Source organism: Marmota marmota, unplaced genomic scaffold, assembly GCF_001458135.2.
Source record: "Marmota marmota marmota unplaced genomic scaffold, marMar, whole genome shotgun sequence".
NCBI classification, from domain to species: domain Eukaryota; kingdom Metazoa; phylum Chordata; class Mammalia; order Rodentia; family Sciuridae; genus Marmota; species Marmota marmota.
Window position 1 is genome coordinate 11,782,204 of NW_026000057.1, and position 22,333 is coordinate 11,804,536.

Consider the following 22,333-nt stretch of genomic DNA (forward strand, 5'->3'; position numbering starts at 1 on the left):
GTTACCACCCCTCACCCCACACCTGGCCTGGGCTGGTGCAGATGCCTACTCCACACAGCAAGACAGGTGGAACCCCAAGCATCCACGCTCCCACCACGTTGACCCCTGCTTCCCCACCAGCAGGAGGAAAACAGAAGTGGAGCAGACCTGAATGAGATTGCAGGGCTACCCAATAGCCTTAGTACTTTTCCAAACCCCAATTAGCATAAATTTGAACCAAAAGCTTTGACCCATGTGCTACATAAACCCCTAGACTAGTACACACTGGCAGCAACCCCTATTGGGGGTTTCCTCTTGCTTCTGCAAGAGTTCAATTTCTACTTTTCACACTTGAATAAATCCTTCTCCTCTCATTCTTGCCTTCTTTTGTCCCATGAGTTTAGTTCTTTAGATTTGCAAAACAAGAACCTGGTAAGAGGTTGTAGTGCTCTATTGGGGTCTGTTGTCACATGTGGAGGGCATGGGCTACCATTTAGAGAGGCAACACACCACTGGATAGTAGTGGAAAAGAATCAGGCTTTGTTGGCTGTGACACTCTGAGCTGACCAAGTGACACTAACAGGCAGCCCCTGCTGTGATTAGCTGCTCAAACTAAAAGGAGCTTTCTCAGCTGCATAGGCCATTACCTTACACAGACCCCACCCACCAGCAGAAGCCAGAATGGAGTTTGGTTTCAAACTTGGTTTCACCATCAGTAAAAAACATGTGGTGTGCATGCCCTCAATACATATGTTTTTATTTGTTAACAAGTCATGTATACATTTGCTGTGCTGATATATTATTTATATGAAAAATATCACAAAAACAAAATTTAAAAAAGTCAAATACTCACTTATTCTCCCTAAATTCCAACATGACACTATTGCTGGCATTAATGAAGTGATGTGATCAAATCTATGTTTTAGAGAGAGATACCTGGGTAGTAAGGGAGAGATGTATTTTTAAAAATTCATAAATCAATAAAGAGATTCCTTAGTCAGAAAGGTGGGGAAATGCCAAATTGACCAAGTCATAAGGGTTCATTTTCTCAGAGCCTTTTATATGCACATTTCTAGAAGAAATGAAAACGGCACTGTTTTGGAGAAACTCAGTCCTGGTGTATGAGAATGAGCCACCACATGTAGACAGTGCCATGAGATGAAAGAAACAGGCAGATGGATCTCAGGTAGCACAAGGTACAATTTACTGGGGATTTATGGAAAGAAGCACCTCTTGAGTGTCAGCAAGATAGGTCTATCCTCACACCCTGAGGCAAGAGGAAGGGATTTATACGCTAAACTAGAAAAAAGAGGGCTGCTGCCAACTGGAATGTCCCTGGCCTTTCTCAAATACTATTAATGTGTCCAAGGTCAGTTAAAATGCAGTGCAGGGGTCAGTAGACAGCACGCAAGACTTTTGGCCCACTGTGAACAACTTTGTTTGTCTTGCAGGCATTGGGATAATGTTACAACCAAGATGGCTGTGGTCATGTCAAGCTGTATCCCTATAACTCACTCTTTCTGGACCACAGAACCCTTTTTAGAAGGTTCCTTTTTGGGAAATCAGTATCCCACCAAATGCTGTCAGGAAAGCACATCTAAACTCATTCCCTCTATCCCCTTCAGAGCCCACTTCCCTAGGCTGTATTACAAAACTTCTGTCCAGAAGATGGAAACTTCTGATAACCCAGCATCATGAGAGACTCTGAGCCAGAACCACACAGCTGAGCCACTTCCAGACTCCCAGACCTTAGAAACAACATGAGATAATAAATGGTTGTCATTTTAAGCTGTTAAATTCAGGAATAACTTGTTATGCATCAATAGGTAACCAATACATCTCACGCATGAATGTTTATTAATTTTTTTTAACCTCTTCTCTTTCTACCAACAAGTTGGGGGTCACTTTGATTTAATTTTAATCATTTGATTTTTAAAATTATGAGAAGAAACTCCTAAGCAATCTACCCAAATCCCAATGCCCTCAAATTATGCTGTGAGAGGCTGGAGTACTTTGGGAAAACTCCAAGCTTGAAAGCAAACAATATCTCTGAGGCCGGAAGGTTGCCTGGGGGCAATCAGCAGATATGGAAAATTTTCTGCTGTTATTTCTACTTTGGCAATTGTCTACTCTCTATTCTCTTTGTTCTTGTCTTCTGGGACTCCCGAAGAGCAGAATATTAATATCTATTCTTCACATCTCTTAGTTTGTGTGCGTCGTGGTTTGCATCCTAGTGAGCCTTCTATGTCAATGTGATACAGTCTAAGTTTTATGAACAAAGGTGAAGAAAAATGAAGGTTCAGCTTAGTAAAGAGAAAGCAGTAAGTTGGGGTGTCTACAAAGCCAAGCAGAGCAGCATTCAAAGAATATTTTTCAAATCACTGAAAGGTTGAAGATGTTAAAAATTAATGAATTAATAATGCCAGGATACAGCACAACTGTAATCCTGTTGATAAAAGCAGTTTTATTGGAAAGGAAGAATCCATCAAAGGAAATGCATAAGTGAGAAAACAGGGACAACTATTTTAAGTAGATTTAATATGGAAGAGAAAAAATGAATAAAATGATTTTCTAAGAAAGTATGTGAAATTAGGAGTTTTTTTTAAAGATTTTTTTTTAAAAAAGAGATCACTATTCTGCCTTGTATGGGAGTCATTCAAGAGAATTTGAGAAATTAATAATGCAGGAAAAAGAGAAAAGTGATGACCTTGAGTAGGCTGACCCTGAACACCAGGAGGGATTTGCTTCTAATACAAACAGGGACATCTCTAATATGATAAGAAGAAAGTAGAGAATGAACTAGTAAATGGGTAGATGAGTAGAGTTGGTAGCAGGAAGGTAAAGACCCTCCTATCTCCAGCAGATGGGCTCCGCTTCTCCAGGCACATTTGCCTGCTGAGAAGCACATGCAGAAAAGGCCAAGAGTTGAGTTTAGATAAAGCTAAGGTTTTACCAGGAGAGTTCTAGGGAAGGGTGTTTGCAACTGAATGGCTTCAATGATGGGTAATAAACCAGTTGATCTTCCTATGGGAAGATGGGATTAGAGGTGCCCCAGTAAGCGAGACAGGAAGATAAAAATGCTGATCAGAAAGTAGCATGCTTGAAATCAAGATTTCAGACACTTCACCACCATTAATTAGGTGATGATCTTTGCAATGACAAAGTCAAGGAGCTGTGATATTCTGAGTATAAGATAGTTATAAATATTGAAAGCTCCAAGATTGATGAGGAAAAAGTGGTTGCTATAGTTTAGATGTTGAATGGCGTCAAAGCTCCATGTGTTAAAGGTTTGGTCCTTAGAATGGCACTCTTAAGAGATGCTCTGGACCTTCAGGCTGTAGGGCCTTCTTGGAGATCCTTAAGTCACTGGAGAGGTGCTCTTGAAGGGGACTGTGAGATCCTGGCCTCTTCCTCTTTGGCTCAGGAGGTGATCAGTTTGCTCCACCACTCATTTCTGCCATGATTTGCTACCTGACCTAAGGCCCATATCAATGGGGTTACTCCATCTTGTACTGGAACCTTTATAGAACTGTAAGCTAAAACAAACCATTTCTCTTTATAATTTAATTATCTCAAGCATTTCGTTATAGAAATGGAAAGCTAACAAATACAGTGGTGAAGAGAAAGACTATGAGCATGGTAGAAAAAAATCCCAAAGTGATAAAGGGATTTAAAACATGATAACAGTAAAAAGGAATGTCTGTGATATAGTCTGACAACTTGAACCTCAAAAACAAATTGTTTTCTCAAGAATGGAGTAGAAAAGACTTAGATAACGCCTTGGGCATCAGGAGGGCCCTATCTCACTACCTCCTGTCTTGTAATTTATGGAATTCTGGTCTTCCCTTTCAGAGGCCAGGAAGAACCTGGTATCCTCAGACTATTTTCAATCAGGGCAAGGAGATAAAGGAACAGAGAGAGACCAGGCTGAGTGTATAAAGGGATTTGCTAAATGATGGACCATGGGTTTTAGAGAGCATAATAGAAGAGTTTAGAAGGACAGAAATTGTGAGTACAAAAGAGATTCAAATTAAGGCATGAACTGAGCAGGGTGCAGATGAGAATATGGATAGTAACGGAAGGTAGAGAGGATTAAACTCTTGCAGACAAGAATGAAGTAAAGTGGTATCTAAGACATTTTGGAATTAATCTATGAAATATATGAAAGAATGGTGGGCAATTCATTTCAGATATGGTGCAGAAAAATTGAACTAGAAAACATGAGGCACAATTGCCCAATGGCATTCTGAAATGGGTGGGGGATGGTAATCAATGAAACAAAAGAGAGAAATAAGTACCTGAACACTGTTTAGAAAGTGAGATTACATAAACTATTAGAATTAAAATGAACATGCCCTTTACTTGGGAAGTTTGCTTTTGGGTTTCAATCTGCACTGCACACACACTAAATAGCATAACCTTAATAGCCAACTTTGTCATTAATATAAACAATGGTGAGAAGCTGAGTCAATTTACTTTTTATATTATTAGTCTGACACAATCCTCTGTTAAGCCTAGAGGGGTGAGACAGAGTTGAAATAGCTATATTTCAGACACATTTCAGCTACAGAATTCAGCAAAAAATGAGGGAACAATGTTAATAAATACATGTTCCAAAAATGAGAGCTCCACTTGGTGAAAATACATGGATAAAAAAATAAAAATTAGATATAAGGTTGGAATTAATTATATTATAGAATTTTATTGGGGAAAACCATGTGGTTGGCAATTATTTGATCCCATTATTTCATTTTATAGCATCTTCACCATGGCTACTGTGTGTGAGATAAATAGCAGTAGCAGGAACAGAAAAAAAATTGAGTATTTCAGATGTAATATCAGTCGAGTAGAAGTGATGGAGTTAAAAAAAATATTGACAGTCGCCACAAAGATAAATAGAGCAGCAACAAAGAAGCCAAGAACATCTGGGTTATTTTATAAGAAATATTCTTCTACTAACAGATAAAAATCTCTTAGGAACCACCAGTAAATGAGTTTCCAGCAATTTTCCTACCAAGGGCTTAGAGGACATTTATTAGAAAGAGAAAGGATGAGAGGAAAAGCCACAGATTGTCAAGGTGATTATGTAAAATTAAAGAACTTCTGTCAAGCGTCAGTTTATTGTTTTGAATAAATTCATTATGGCCTGAATGGCAACATTTTGAACCTAACATATCTTGTCTGAGCTAATCTTTCCTTTGGGTGCAATCTGGATTGTTTTCAGGGGCAGCCTGCTGGGTCATTACCAGCCTTGTTATCTTCATCTTTTCTGACCTATTTGATGATGGATTTCTGAGGGACATACAAGGCTAGTAGATATTACACAGAATAATTATGACAAATGCAGAGGTCACCCTGTCAAAACTCACAGTTTATCACAGAAGAATTTCATGAAGATTATGCAGTAATGCTGTATACTGGATAACTTCATATATATACATGTGCATCTATACTTATTTACATGTGTATATATGTGTGTGTGTGTGTGTGTGTGTGTACACATTATATTTGTGTGTGCACATAGACACACTCAACATAAAAGCACATATGTGGCTTTCTTTCTGTACTTTCTGAGGCAAACATAAAGAATGTTAGAGGCAGTGTTAAGTCCAAACAGGGTGAAGGTTAGGAAACTGTTAAAAGTCTATGATAGGTGGATAGAATGGATTCTTCTAGAATTTGTCTTAAGATGCATCCCTGCCTCATGCCAAGCACTGTTCCCATGAGGACATCATTTGGAGGATTCCCAGGTACAGTTTCTTCCCTGGGTCACTATGTGGCCTTATATCCACAAGATGGGTAGGAAAAGCAAGAAGAAGAAGGTAGCCATCAAGATGGAGAAGGTGTCCAAGCCTTCAGGAAAGGGGTAGATCTTAAAGGTCCCCCCTGATAACAAACTTCCAAATAATACATGCTAAAAAGACACAGATTCCCAACAATACATGCTAAAAAGACATAGAAATTTCATGTTCTTCACCTTCACCAAGGTTCAAGGTGTCCTTTTATGCTCAATAATGAATTGATGCTTTGCAGAGGTGAATTTTTCAGTGACCAAAATACATGTTTGTGTAATGAGCTCTGTATTTGTAATGTCAGAAAAGATACCTGACCCAAAGGTCAAGGCACTGTGCTTTCCAGGCAGTGGTGGTGTCTCAAGGTGATAGTTTTCTTCTCCCAGTGGAAAGAAGCTTTACCACTACATGGATCCCAGGGTCCTATGTGTGGCCACCAATACCTGGGAGCAAATTATATCCTTCCATAAGGTCAGAGTGGACTCAGATGGAATTAGAAGAAACAGCTAATTCTTTTTCCATGAAATAACAAGGGATATGTATACCTTTAACCATATTTCTGTAAAGCAAGCTGTCCACTTGAGGGTCTGGGTTTCCACCCAGACTGGGCTGCCATATGTCTATCACTCTTGTGGGCAACATCAACATCTGTAAAGGCTGTTGGGAACAATAAAGATATGGGCAATCATGCTGCATTTATCTGTTTCTCCTCTGAGGAAGGAGAAGGCAAATGAGTGTAGACTGGGATTGAGTTTACTCTAAGAGTAAAGCCAGCCCTTTCCAATGTCTGGCTTTGGGGGGGCTGTAGACATGAATCATCAGATACTGCTCTTTGGGAGTGTCTGTAATAAGAAAGATAACCTGGAGGATGACTTCATTAGTGAGCTGTACTTCCATGATAACACAGACTGCTGGTTTGCTGAAAAGCTGAAGCACCCTAGGTCTGAGAAGAGAAAACAGGAGAGGCAAAAAAGTAGAGGACAAGGCTGATAGACAGCAAGAAGGAATTTGGGGAAGTCATCACACAGGAGCCCACAGAGATAGCCAAAGTGGTTGTCATAGAAGATGGGGCCATAGTCACCATTTTATGAGTGTCCTTTGCCTTAGGCCAGTTGGAAGGACGAAGATGGTTCTGAAAAAAACCAATGTGGCATTAGAGCCACTCTGGTCTCGGATATGGGCTGCTTTCTGTTTGGGGGGCATGTTTGAAGCAGGTGATTCTCAATGACTTTTAATGCCTGGAGTCCCACAAGATTGAAGAAAGACAGACTTGGGTGGAGATGGAACCAGCAGCTAAAAATCTTCTAGAGGAGACAAACTCAGAAGAGAATGGAGATAAAGTAAACCATGGAAAATGAAGATGAAGACAAGGAGGAGGATGGGGAAGCAGTGAGGAGGGTGAAGCAGCTGCTGATGAGTCCATGGGCTGTCTGCCCAGGACTGAGCAGCGCTGGTGAAGCTTGCCAGGGACAACGTGCAGCAAAGGAGAAGAAAGTGTTGAAGTAGCCTGTGTCAAGACAAAAACTTCCTTTGAGGATTTAAGATGCTACACGTGGACAAAAGGTGAATTGCCTCAATATCACTGTTATGTAAAATAAGCTGGTATTGAACTGAGGTAGCTGCAAAGATTTTCTCTTGTACAGCCCCAATATTCCAGGAGTTCTGAGGAGCCCTTAGTCTTTCTCTTCCTGGAGACCCCCCAGGGTAGTGCATTAACCATATCTCCTATTTTCTATATTCGGATGCTTTGACATCTGGGGCCTTGATGACCCTGGAGGACAGCCCTTCCCAGGCTTAGCCCAGTCCTAGGACAGTGAACAACTCGCTGTTCAAATGCAAACAAACATCCAGAACCCACATCCCAATTAGGCTTTTATATGCCACGCCACTGTCCACCTGCCCTGATCAACCCAGCATCAAGTATTAGACAACTGGTACAGTCTCTGTGTCCTAGAGTGTGCTGCAACTACTCAAACCAGTCAATACTAAAACTGCCAATTCTGCCTTGCCCATCCCTGGAAACCACAGTAAATGCTCTAGTTCACAATGCTTTCTCTCCTTAGGCCTCCTGGCCAACTTGTTATTTCACTGTATGCACATGTTCCCCCAACCTGCACAGCTCTATCACCCTTGTGGCATAGTGACACAAGGGTGGCATGCCTTCCTCTTGGCTCTGTATTAACTATTTTTTTAATGGCAGCTACTCATGATCTATAGTCCTTACCATATGGAAATAATAATGAAAACCTACATTAAAACAGGGAGGGTCAGAGCAGTTCTCTGGAAACTAAGTTCTGCACTGGGCTAAAAATGAGATCACCCGAAAAAGGAGAGTGAGAATTTGAATATAAAGAACCCATAGGGAGGGTGTTGCAATTCTAATAGAAATATTTTGTGCTTTTTTTTTAGAAGTGTTTTCTTTTTACAAAACAAGGAGTTTTTACAAGTTTGAATATTCTGACTCATCAAACATCATCAATGTAAAGATTGTCTCATTTTTTATTTCTAAAAATTGGCAAAAGTTGCACATAGACAGTGTTTTACTCAGGTTTTTCACTGCTGCAATTGAAAGACCCGACCAGAACAATTGTAGAGAAGGAAAAGTCTAGTTGAGGGCTCACAGTATCAGAGGTCTCGGCCCATTGAAGTCTGCCTCCATTCCCTGGGGCTCCTGGAGAAGCTGAACATCACAGCAGAAGAGTGTGGCGGAGGGAAGTGGCTCACATAGTGATCAGGAAGCAGAGAGAGGGGTCTCCACTTGGCAGATACAAATATATACTTCAAAGCCATGCCCCCAATGAACCACTTCCTCTAGCCACACCCCACCTGCCTCCACTTCTCACTCAGTTAATCCTATCAGGGCTGAATTCACTGATTAGGTTAAGGCTATAACCCGGTCATTTCTCCTCCAAACCTTCTGTGTTGTCTCATAAAATGCAAACTTTTGGGGGATACCCCATCTAACTCCTAACAGTAAGTTATCTCTCTTAATTATCTTTAAATTATCTTTAAATATAATTATCTTTAAAAATAATGTGCCTCTTGATTGGGGAAAAATGTATCCCATTTGTTCAGTCTGGAGATACTTTAGGGGGGGATGGGTGGTTAAAGTAGCACTTGGATGATACAGCAGTGACTCCATTCTTTAGGGGATAAGTCTGTAGAGTATGGAAATGGAAGTAAGCAAGGGAGTTCAAATTGATTGCATTGATTTTTTTTTTCTTATTCCGCTACAGTGCTCCTAATTAGTGGACTATGGAAAAAGAAAAAAAAAAAACAAAAACTTCCTGCACCAAATGATGCAATTTGTATAAAGATAACCACTTCTACACATCATTACAAGATCTTCTGAAACCAGCTAATTAGAAATAGGTGTTGGACTCCTGCAGTATTGACTTTAACCTGGTTATTCATCTCTAGAGGGCCTTTTTATAATTGTCCCCAGATCTATTAAGAATACATTTTAAAGTCTTATATTAATATCTGTGTGGATATATTGGGCTTTAAATAATTGCAGAGACTTACATTAATCTAAACTCGTCTGTTTATTATTACCTTTGTTTCCTACATATTTATTACATAGGATCAAGGATTCCGGAAGCCACACAGCAGGTATTCACAACAATCTAATCAAATAGAACACAAATATCTTATTGAATATAAATTAGTTTATTTCATATTAGCTTCTATATGTTTACCTGTAATGCATACAATTAGACTTATTTTCCCAATGACTCATGTCTTAAGTAGGTACAGTCTCCTATTAATTTCAAATGAGAAACATCAGCCCATAGAGGTGTTAGCAGTATATAGCTACACAAAGGAATAATAAGTAGATTTTAAAAAAGAAACAAGTAAGTTATAATGCATATATGGGTAATATGTCAAAATACACTCTATTGTCATGTATTTCCAAAAAGAACAAATTAAAAAAAAACAAACAGATCCATGGAATGGCACCTAGCAGGTGCCTCAGATTACCCTCAAATTACTCTTCCTGTGCATACTCACATAATGAATGAGATAAGCACCATTTCTTTCAAATACATCAAAAGAAATATATTTGGAAAAAAAGGGAGAAGATTTTATTGGAAAATTTTTATTCAATGTTGCTAAGATATCTGAGTTGAAGTACACGAAAAAAAAGATATTCTAAGGGAAAAAAAGAAACAAGTAAAGCCTTTAAAATACAGTAAGTGAAAAATATCCCAGTGTCAGTGTGCATACTAGTCTACCTTTACTGTAATGTACTGGAAATTGAACAAGATGTTTCCAAAATGTATTTGGAGATGCAAATTATCAGAGATAGCCAAGGAGAAAGCTAAGAGAATACATGATATTACAATGTATTATAAAATTCAAATGATTAGGAGTATCTATTGCTACCACTAAGTCAGACAAATAGCTCAAAAAGAGAGTGTCCAGAGAGACACACATACACAATCACATGGTTCTCCACAACAGTGAGACTCTATTACATTGAAGAAAGATCGTTTCAGTAGAGAGTTCTGGATTAATTGAATACCATACTGGAGAAATAATGAAAAAAACCTTCCCAACATTAGACTGAAAAAACAGATCTGAAAGGTGAAACAATGAGAAGGTTCTAGAAAAGAATGTTAGAGAACACCTCTATATCTCTAAGCTTAGCAATTGCTTGCTAAAATGACACACACAAAAAAAACCACTAGCTATAAAGGGAAACAAATTGATAAAATGAGCTTTCTTATGATTAAAAACATTTTCCCTCAAAAGACACCATTAAGGACAAGAAATGACAAACTATGGAAAGAAAAAAAACATATGTGATAAGTATATTTAATATACTACTTGCATGCCAAAAATAAAAATTCAGGGACTTACTTGGATATGGATTCAGATAAACCAGTTATTAAAATATATGCTTAGATAATCCAGAAAATTTAACATGGAATCCATATTAGATTTTATCAAAGAATAATATACTGCTGAAGTATTGTAGTTATAGTTTTTAAAAGTCACTATCTGTTAGAGATATTACCTAATTATTAATGAGTAAAATGATATAATGCCAGGTATTTGCTTTAAAAAAAACTCAGGCAAAGGAAAGAGGTGATGGGTATATGAAATTTGGGAAGCCAATTATTTATAATTGACTCTCTACAAAGTACACTTCATGGTTCACTTTTGAGAATGTTTGAAATTTCATACACAAAGACTTACCCCATCCTTTGCTTTCACCAGGAGATCAAAGGTGGCAGGATCCCTTTCCCTGTCAATATCTTGAGACACACAGATTTGCCCATCGTGTGGGTCGATCCGGAATGCTGGAGGGGCTTCATCGCTTTGGAATCCGTCATAAAGAGAATACTGAACAAAGCCATAGGCTCCTGCATCTGCATCGGAGGCTTTTACCTATGAGATAGGAGATGGATCTGTGAGACGGCAGAAATACTGGCATTACTTTCAGTGGTTTGTGAATTATGATAATGATTTGGACAATCACATAACCACCTCAGCTATTCGGAAAGCACGGGCTTTGATTGTTTCTCTCTCTTCTCCTCCTTCCTCTCACGACTCTGTCTCTACACTTTCTTTTTCCTCCCTTAGTAAATTCTCTTTCCTTCCCCTATGCCTATCCCCACATGTTCAAGTGACCTCTCAAAGTCTCAAGTCTGGATTCCTTTGTCCTCTTATTTCTTTCCTCATAGCTAAGCGATCTCATCCAATTGCAAAGGCTTAAAAATATCCACGTGGCTGTCAGGACTAGACAACGTACTAGCTGGTTCCCTCTCCCTCCTAGGCCTTCACATGATGGGCTCAACCTGAGAATGGCAAGAGGCCAAAAAAACCAAGGCAGAGTGGCGGCACTGCTGGGAAACCAATAGGGTTGACCAAGTTCACTCTGGAGGGTGAGCTTTGGGTCTCCCAGGCCGGGTTTCCTTCTGTGCATAAAAGCCAGCACACTGCTCACCAAACGGGTGCACTGACATGAAGCTGGCACTGCCCAGAGGAAAGGCATTTCTTTCTTATCCTGTAAGCACCACTTATGTTAGCAGCAGGCATATGACCAGTAAAAAGGATGAAACAGGTGGAATTACGAAAGCACTTAACTGATTTATGCTAACCGTGTAGGAATACACATACAGTACTCCCCCATCAGGACCCCCTGGTGGATGCCTGAAATTGCACACGTGCTCTCTCTCTCTCTCTCTCTCTCTCTCTCTCTGCAAATCTTGAGTCTTGTCATTTCATCTTTTATTTACTGGAAAAAATGCACCCCTGTGATCTTTTTTTTTTACTTTCCTTCAAAGCAGAATGTACTAGGAAATGTGTGACACCATTTCAAATAACTGTTCATGTCACAGCATGTGGCTTTTTGAGTATAATATCGTTACCATAAAGAAAGGCAACCAGTAGTGATGCTTGAACCCTCAAGGCTTAGCTGAACCTCCTTTTCTGTGTGGTCAAATTCCAACTGGTTTCCAGAAAGCAGAAAAATAGATGAAGAGATGATTCTTGGAAATAAAAGAAAATCAAGCAGATGATCTCCGAAAGTCCAACATCCAACTAGCAGTTGTTCCAGAAAAAGAGAACAGAGAAAATGAAATCATGGAACAGCTCTCTCTTTGGGTCATGGCAGGACCCCCCAAGTCACTTTGATGTGGGGGGAAGATAGACTAGGCACTCTGGCCTGTTACTTCCTCGGCCTCAAAGTCAAGTCAATTCACATTTCACTGGAGAAAACTAGTTGCATGGCCCCAGCTTGACTGCAAGGGTGACTAGGAAATGCAGAGAAACATCAGGATATTTGATGAATGGAAATAGTCTCTGACACAAGCACCATTCGTTTATAATACACGAAGATAAGCATATAAGATTGTGTAGGTCTTCAAGTAGCTGCTACTTGTAAAATTAAGCAAATGCAAAGTTATACTCAGAATAGTCTCCCCAATACCAACTACTACACTTAGTCTTGGAGACAATTGTGGCAGACCTCCACATTGTTGCAAGGTTTTGTGGAGGCAGACAAATTCAAAAGATCACCTATATCACCTGTATTTTTAGTATTCCTAATATGCTCATTGAACTTTAGATTTTAAGAGAATCTATTTTTCAGCAGTACAATGTACATCCAGAAGCTACACCATAATTACAGTGCTTCCCAAGTGAACTCCATCCCCAAAACATGTCCAGCAGCGAAGGTCTCAATAAGCCTGTCCCCTCATCTCATTCTATCCTGAGCAAATATCTGGAATGTGACTTTGGGGGCATTTGTGCAGCATAACTCAAAGGTTCAAAGCTAGGAGAAGTCTGCCACCAAGAATACATTTGGCAAAGACCAGAGAACTTTTTGGTTGTCACAATGGGGAATGAGGTTCTACTGGCATGTAGTGGGTTGAAGCCAGAGATGCTGCTAAACATCCTACAATGTACAGGACAGACTCCCCACAACAAAAAGTTATCGGGCCCACAATGTCAACAGTGCTTAGGTTGAGACTCTCTAGGCCTGAATGAAAATCCTAATAATTGCAATATATTTATTTGCTTTCATTCATTGTCTATTTTTTTTCAACTGATGAGATAGTTTTTAAAATTTATCTTCACTCTCATCCATCTTACATTCTCTGGCAAAATTTATCCTATGTGAGCTATTTTTTTGTCAGATTGGCTGAACCAGAAAATCCACAAATTTCCTCACTACAAAAAAACTAACCTTCAAATACATCTGGTCTCTTGTGTTCTGACAGCTATTAATAATAAAATAGGCTCAAGTTCCCCAAAACAAATGCATCTTCTAAAACTATATTGGAGTCTCAATAACTTCCACTTGATTGGAAAAAAACTACAATTAATTACATTATAAAAGTCATTCTCGGCCTTTAATAGCATATGTAAACAAGTGCTTTGGCTTATGTAAAACCAAGTTTCCTTATTTTCACTTTCAAGAACTTTTATCTCATCTGGACTTTTGGCAGAGCAAACTATAAGGAATCAAACATGGGATAAAAGTACAGATTTCAATTTATGTTGGCAGTTCACATTCTGAGTTTCAGAATTATAAAATAAGAATGTATTCCTCCCTGTTTTTACCCAACTCCCTAGATACATTAACCTTCTGTTCTCTAACAACATATTTCACCTACTAATACTAGGTCTTCAATGCCTCGAATTAATCTGGAATCTTTATGATGCTTACACTGTCCAATATCTGCTGACTGATGTGTAAAGTTGGGCAACCTGAATAATAGAAAATGCAAATAGCTTTGACAAAGCCTTAAGAGGAAATCTTAATTGGTAAAGATGCTCAGAGGGCCCTTTCTGCAGAGATAGCTACTTAAATCAAAACCAGAAGAACCTGGTCAAACTCTGTTAGTAAGTCGACAGGAGGATTTTGCCCCTGAATCTACTTATAGAGCCAATCCCAGCACTCTCAATGCCATCCTGAGTTCCACAGCTTTCTCTCTCAATTTCCTGTTTTAGGTTAAGATGAAGCTGATGATTTTACTTTAAGCTTATTCTGGTTCAGAACTGTTCTCCTTGAGTGTGATTGCTCACCAGTTTAATGGAGACACTATAAAGATGCAAAATATCACTATGATATTAAGATTGGTCTGATTCCATCTTTAGCTTTCTTACATTTAAATAATTTTCTGCCGCTTTTCACATGTTAACATCTAGATAAGGAGGAATACAGATGCTTTACATGGCCGTGAGAACACTGGCCCTGATACATGTGTTCATGCTTTTTGAATGAAAAAGCAGAATTTTAAAGCAGAAATAAGAAATTTGTTTTTACACAAGCCAAAACATTTGTTCATATATGCTATGAAAAGGTTGAGAATGAATTTTAGAATTCAGTTCATTGTATTTTTCTTCCAATCCAGCCAATGTTATTGAGACTACCATATGGTTTTAGGAGATCTATTGTTGTCTTTGGGAACTCCAGGTTACTCAATTATTAGCAGCTGTCAGAAAGGACTGGTGTGCATGTCCTTAGGACAACACCACCTCTGCCTGAGAAGGTCTCCTTGTCAGCATTGTTGGTCAGCCTTGTGGAGGGTCTCAGTCATTCACATCAGCCAGACCCAATCCAAAGTCTTAGAGTGACATTTTGTTGGCAGCAGGACTCTTTGCCGAGTCCTAAGCTATCAGATTACTTAATTTTGAAGAAACAAAATTATTGACATGCACATTCATCCATAGAACTTCAAATAGAAAAGAAATCATGAAACAACTTCTTGTATTTTAAGCACTTGACTGGCCACTAACCCAACAGATAACACAGGGCTGTCATATTCCAGTAGAAGTTGGATTCAACATTGAGGAACACAGTGGATACAACATGCCACTCTCTGAATGCAATTTTGCCAGTTCACCAACAACCCCCATCTCACCAAGTTTAGTAATGAATGTTGGTCTTTGGGTTCAGAATCCCTTGGCAGCTTTCCACATAGCTAAGCATCTCCTTATTGAAGCATGTGCCTCTCCAGCATTAGAGTCTGACTGTCCTCCTCCCCATATCCCACTGACCTCCCTCTGTTTCCTTACTGTCTGGATGGTCTCACCCTCCGTCTGAACACTGGCATGACCCAAAGCACAGTCTTGGGCTACTTTTCTTTTCCATTCACACTGACTGCTTATAGACGACTAAATGGTAAACTCTTTTAATTCCAGGAACTGTGAATATTACCTTATATGATCAAAGAGTAACTATTACCTTATATGGGAAAAATGGGATGAATTTAAAGATTTTGAGAAAAGATGCTTATCCAGGAATAGCCAGGTGGGCCCTAAATGCAATGACAAGTATCCTTATAAGGAGTGGCAGAGAGGCACAACAGACAGAAGAGGAGGGATAATGTAACAACAGAAGAAAAGCTTGAATTGATGAAGAGACAAAGATGGGTTCTACCCTTGGACCTTGCCAAATCTAGGATTTCTAGTCTCAGACTGTAAGAAATAATCGTTTCTGTTGTTTTAAGGCACCAAATTTATGGCAATTTGTTGTGATGGCCCTAGGAAACTAATACACTCCTGAGTGATGTGTCCCAGCCTGATGACACTAAAGCAATCTGTGTTGATGACTCAATTCTCATTCCTTGTCCAGGCTCATGCATCATCCTACTGACAGTTAACATCTCTTCCTGTATCTCACATGCAACATGCTCAAAGGGAACTCCTGATTTCTAGCACCATACCACCTGAAAATTCGCTAACCTTCCAATCTTTTCAGGTATCCTGCCCTTTCTACTGAAGCAGCCAAAGAGATACTGTTAAATAACAGAAGTCATATTACTCTCCCACTCAGAATCTTCTAGTTGCTACCATCATACCCAGTAAAATTCTACCCTTAAGTAAAATCCTAATCCCTGGATACCTCCATAACCTCATCTCCCTCCTGGACATGTTGATCTCTTTAATGGTACTGGGATTCACAGCACCTTGGAATCTTTGCACCTTGGAATCTTTGCTGCTCTGTCTGCCTGGAAGGCTTTCCTTTCAGACATTAGTACAACTTGTTCTCTCATTTCTTTCAAGTCTTGGTACAGATACTACCTAGTCACACAGGCCATCCTGATGACCCTGGACATGAATATCTCCCTTTCACCTCTAGCAAATGGTTTCTTCTTATTCTGTTTTGCTTTTCTTTAGTTGCACGTGTTCTAGGCCAAAAGCCCAACTCTGGGTATCTCAATCAAACAGGTCCACCACTTGCCCGAAAAACCAAATGTAAAAAGTGAATGGTGAAAAGCAGGAAAGGAACTTTAATCAGTGTAGCTATACCAGGAAGATAAAAGGTACCAGGATTTCCATCCCTGTCTTCAGGGGCCACTGACATGAACTCCCAGTTTACATAGGCAACAGGAACAAATAGGCACACTTAAGCAATCTTTGTCAAACTGTGGTCTGGTTGATCATTAGCTCAGGACCACTCAGGCGGGAAAGTTGCTATTGCCTTGGAGGGAGTTTTGACTGATCACAAGATGCTTATTGATCAAACCTGCTATTCCTAGAATCCAAAGTGACTCAGAGCAAAGAAGATAGATGTAAAATGGAGGCAGAGATGCCAATTTCTTTTTGAACATTTGCAGGCCCAAGTGAAGACAGTGTTTTAGCAAAAGCAACTTGAGAGTCCTTATAATACTCAGAGCACTTATCTGTACTGAATTATATATTTTCATTTTTATTTTATTTTTTCTGATAACTACATGTCTTCACTGGAATTTAAGCTCCAGGGTAAATGTTACACTTATCTCACTCCCCGATGCATTTCTAGCACCCACAACACTGTTGCCTGCTTCACAGCGAGAGGTGCTGTAAACGCTTGTTGCATGAAAGAATGAATTGAGTAATTGTGCATAAGAGTGATTTTCATGACTATTCAGCCTATTTGACCTACAGAGAAAACATAAAAGAACAAAATGTTTCACAACACTTACGGAACACTCACTGAAGAATAATTTTTATTCCTAAAACAATTTATTAACCGAGATTTATCACCATAGATCAAAATACATAATGGTTTTTAACACCACCAGAATACTGCAACTAAAATCAGCTAGGCAAAAGAAGAAGAAGGAAATAAATCTCAAGATACATGGACCTATTTAAGAGGTTGGAAGCAACTGTGTTTTAGTTTTACCTTTTTAAAAGCATTCTCAGAGAAGTTGTTACAACTATTATATGAATAGTTTGAATATATGTTCTCAAGATAGAGCCAAAATTTGTGATAACATGTTTTTATTGCCTTAAAGAATGAGATTTAGAAATCACTAATCCTATTATTTAATTATTGTCCTGTCTCCCTTCCCCCCCAAAAGAAGCCTGAACCAATGGATTGAGAAGAAGAGCTGTCCCTGAAGTGTTACAAACTGAACAATTAGAACAGCATGATCTACACAAAGAATTAGCAGGCAGATCAGCAGCACATCAACGTAGCATCTGAGAAAAATCCTCCTTAAAACTCAAGTTTTGTATATTACAAAGAAAACCACTGAGAAATGTGAGTGGATCAACATAAATGCTAGAAAAATTGGCAAAGTACAGTGGGTGGGGCTGGGGGGACCCAGTTTGCTGTTAACCTTATCCTGAAATAAATTCTATACAGATATGTCAAATATAAATAATGAAATCACTTCAAGCACAAATATATATTTGGCCTGGCCTTATACTCGAAAGAAAATTTAAGGCAAAAAGGGATTTAAAACCTAAAACAGTGCCAAAAATCTCAAAGGAAAAAGACAAAACAAACATTTAATTCTGCATTCTGAAAAATAATCATATACAAAAAAAATCTAATGGCAAATTAGGTATGATATCTGTAACAAATACATACAAAAACTTAATGTCCTTTAAAAATAAAAATGGTTCTAATTGCCCAATACAAAAAAGTAGTCAAGGGACATGAACTGACAATTCACAGAAAAATAAATATATTTAAGATATGCTGCTTTAATGGTAATCAAATTAATGAAAAACAAAACATTTGTGGCCTTGCAAATTGGCAACCATAATATATTAAATTGTGAGAAAAATGAATCAAATATGCACTCATTTTTATAGCCTATATGGAAAAAGTTTTGTTTTTAATCATATACATCTGTTAAACATTCTCCCAAATCTAAAATTATTCATCTCAGTATATATGAAGAAATATCCAAAGTAAAATATCTGTATAAAAGACACAACATAGTATTATTTACTCTAGGGTACAAATACTCAACAATAAAACAGTTTTTAAATAAATTATAATTCATCCGTGAGACAGAATTCAAAGTAGCCATGAAAACTGTGTATTTAAAGACAATAAAAGGTCCACAGTATGTGTTCAGTTTTACAGAAAAGAACAATTGAAAAATTGTATTTAAAATATCTCATTTGTGCCAAAAGAATCTAGTGTATACAACAAAAATACCAAAGAAAAGTTAAGTAGTCTAATGGGGGAACTAAGGGGTTCTTTAAAAATGTTTTTATTTCATTATTTTTTTTTTCAAATTTTCAAAGAAATAATTTCATAGAAAAAATATTATGAAAAAGAGCTGAGCTTTTAAAATGCTGAACCAAAGTATAACTGGTATTGGTAGGCATCTGCCATCTCTCTGTAGAGCTACTCTACGTGCACCTTTAGTACCTCTTTCTCAAACACCCACTTACAGAGTGTGGATGTGTAGGAGTCACAGGGTCTACAGGAATATCCTCTTTTTTGTTTGTTTATTTTTGGTCTGGATCAAACCCAAGTTCTCAAACATGCTAGATGGTGCACCTTCAGCAGCATTATTCATTTATAAAGCAGGAGATGAACAGTTGTAGTAGATACTGTATGGGCCTCTCAGGCCTAAAATATTTACCATCTGCCCCTTAATAGAAAAAGTTTGCCCACTCCTGGCCATTTTACCATGAAAGAGTCATAGACTATTGTAAATGAATAGCAGAGTTACAATAAAATTTTTATTTATGGAGAGCAAAATCTGAATTTCATTTAACTTTCCCTTGTCATGAACTATTGTAAAATAATTATTTGTGGAGTCTGAAATCTGAATTGTATTTAATTTCCACTTGTCATGAAATATTGCTTCCCTCTGCCCCAATATTTAAAAATGTAAAAAGTATTTTTAATTCACAAGTGGTACATAAACAGGTAGGCTAACTGGTTCCAGCCCAGATGCCACTGTTTACCAACCCCTGATCTAAAACACGGGAATAAATTCTTAGAAAATCAGAGGATGTATAGGAAGCTGGATTTGATCAGTGCACACTCTATGCCTGTGTTGAAATATCAAATGAACCCCATTAATATGTATAATATATACATGTTAATAAAATAATAAAATTTATAATTTATACATGTTAATCAAAACTAATATAATTTTGGTGAATAAATCTACTGATAGTTAGGGATTCATTCAAGATATTTGAACTGCCCTTATAGCCAAGGTCTCCATTCATTGATGCCTCTACATTCTACTCTTATAATAAAAATAAAAGTTAATTTTTTAAAAATGACCCAAATCATTCAATTTTAAGTCCTAGCTAAAGTGTTTGTGCTGAGTAAAATTTTTATCTTATGACTTTCTATTTTGTAAAATTTCATTTTACTACTATGTGTCGTGGAGTGACTAAAACTGAAAACATGATCTAAAACATGATCCAATACCTCTTTTGTGAAGATTCTTCTAATACCTAATTTAACTCCCCACACACATACAAATCAAAAACTGGAAAATAAAAAACTCCCTTTAAGGCACCTAAGCTAAAATGGATCAAACAAGTTGAAGTCAGAGGAACAAGTCTCCTCAGCCCCCAAGAGCCACATGGAGGCTCTTCCAGAGTTCTCCACCAATAATGCTGTTTTAATGATGTCAAATTTTCCTCCATAGATAAGACAGTAATCTTTAGAAGAACAATTAATTGATATTTATGGCACTAAAAATTAGGTTGCCAGTGGCTAATCTATCATTTGCCTTTGACTTATTTACTTATTTCAGTGAACAGACCTCCGATGTTGATATTCTTAATAAACTTATGGCAAAAGAAGAGATAGAAATACTACATTATAATATAGCAAGTTTAAGTAAATGGTTGGCTCAATACTCATGTTCAAAACTTGCTTTAATATCACTTGTAATAAATACACACACATGCACATGCATAGGCATACATATGTACACAAAGTAGCCCAAATTATACCTCTGTCATATTTCACTTCACATCTAAAAAAATTGTTACAACTCCTACTTTCATGAGTTTTAACTACGTGGTTTCAAAGTCTCTTTTTAACTGTTTATTATTAGCATTAACAGAGCTTATTATGGTTTGGATCTGGAATGCTCCCAAAAGATCACATATTGAAGGCCTGGTACCCAGTGCAGCAATGTTCAGAGGTGGAACTTTGGGGATGTGATTGGACCATGAGGGCTCTGATCTAAACAGTGCATTAATAATTTGATGGCATTATCTGGAAGTGATGGAAACAGTAGGAAGTGGGACTAGTTGAAGAAGGTGTCCTTGCATGAATGTCCCTAGGATTGCATCTTCCATCTATCTGTCTCTCTCTCTATCTCTATGTTATGGTTTGGATGTGAGGTTTCCCCCAAAAGCTCATGTGTGAGGCAATACAAGAAGATTTAGAGGTGAAATGATTGGGTTATGAGAGCCTCAACCTAATCAGTGAATTAATCCCCTGATGAGATTAAATGAGAGGGAACTGTAGGCAGGTAGCATGTGGCTGGAGGAATTGGGTCATTCAGGATGTGCCTTTGGGGTATATATTTTGTATTTGGTGAATGGGGTCTCTTTTCTACTCCTGATCATCATGAGAGCCACTTCCTTCCACCACACTCTTCCACCATGATGTTCAGCTTCACCTTTTGCCCCAAAGAATTAAGCCAGATGTCCATGGACTGAGACCTCTGACCCCAGGAGACCCCAAATAACTTTTCCTCCCCTACAATTTTTCTAGTTGGGTCTTGTAGTTATAGCAGCGAAAAAGCTGCTAAAATTCTCTCACACCCCCTCCCCGGGGCCCTCTCACTCCTGGTGGTCAAGAGGTATGCTGCTCTTCTCCTCCATACACTCACCACCATGATGCTCACTAGCAACGAAACCAGCCAACCGTGGACTGAAACCTGAAATTTGAGTCAAAATATATCTTTCATCCTCTAAGTTGTGTTTCCAGATATTTTGTCATACAGATGCAAAGCTGACTAACACAGTGTTTGTAACACAAGCAGATTTCTCTGGTTCATCCAATCATCTATCACACACTGCTGTCTTCTGTTATTTTTGCAAACAATATCACAGTAAAACCTTTTGAATTATTCAAGACAACCATGGTTTTCAAATACTTTACACTTCTTTACAAAACAATAGTACAACGAAGGGAAACTACATGTTTCAAAAACAAGTCAATTCATAACTGGATGCTTTCATAGCATTCTTACAGATATCAGGAAATGAAAAGACTTGTATGATTAGAAACATTCCGTTTATCCAAGAATGAATTTGGATCATAAATACTATGTTTTCCACATACATGCATAATGTCTAATACTGTAAATCCTTACATGACAAGCAAATTCATGAGAGGATTTTAACTAAATATTTCATTCAAGGTTTTTATTTCCCTGAAGCTCAGATATAAATTTGTTGGCCAGTATGGACCTTCTCAGAGATCTGGCAAAAGAAACAGACTTATAAAAGCTGATACCTCATTTTTATTCTTTCTTCTTACCTCTAAGATTTCACCAAGGGATTAATTTTCATATATGGCTCGAACACATAGACATTAGTGCTTCCAAACTGCTGTGTAAATGTCTTCTTTTCTCTTTTTTCACTCTCTGCTTTAGTGAGCTCATCCAGTCTAATGATTTTAAATATCTTCCATATGAGGGAAGCCTGGACAACATACCTCCAGCATGCATCATTTCTGTGGGCTCCAGATTCACATGTGGAAGGGCCCCTATGATGTGCCCACTAGAGTTGTTTCATGGGCATTTCACATTTAACATGGCCAAAGTAGAACTTTTGGGTTCTCCTCACTCACTGCACAAAATCACTCCCCTCTCACTCATTTCTAATAT

The 22,333-nt window shown here is 38.2% G+C and overlaps 1 protein-coding gene across 2 annotated transcripts in view; it reads right to left on the reverse strand.

Annotated features, from left to right (window-relative positions):
* Dchs2 (dachsous cadherin-related 2) overlaps window positions 1-22,333 on the reverse strand; it is a 261,750-nt gene that overhangs the window by 126,343 nt on the left and 113,074 nt on the right. For both annotated transcript variants that reach the window (XM_048813546.1, XM_015484405.2), the window contains exon 2: window positions 10,974-11,165. In XM_048813546.1, coding sequence (XP_048669503.1) covers window positions 10,974-11,165 — 192 coding nt within the window. The remainder of the gene's footprint in view (window positions 1-10,973; window positions 11,166-22,333) is intronic.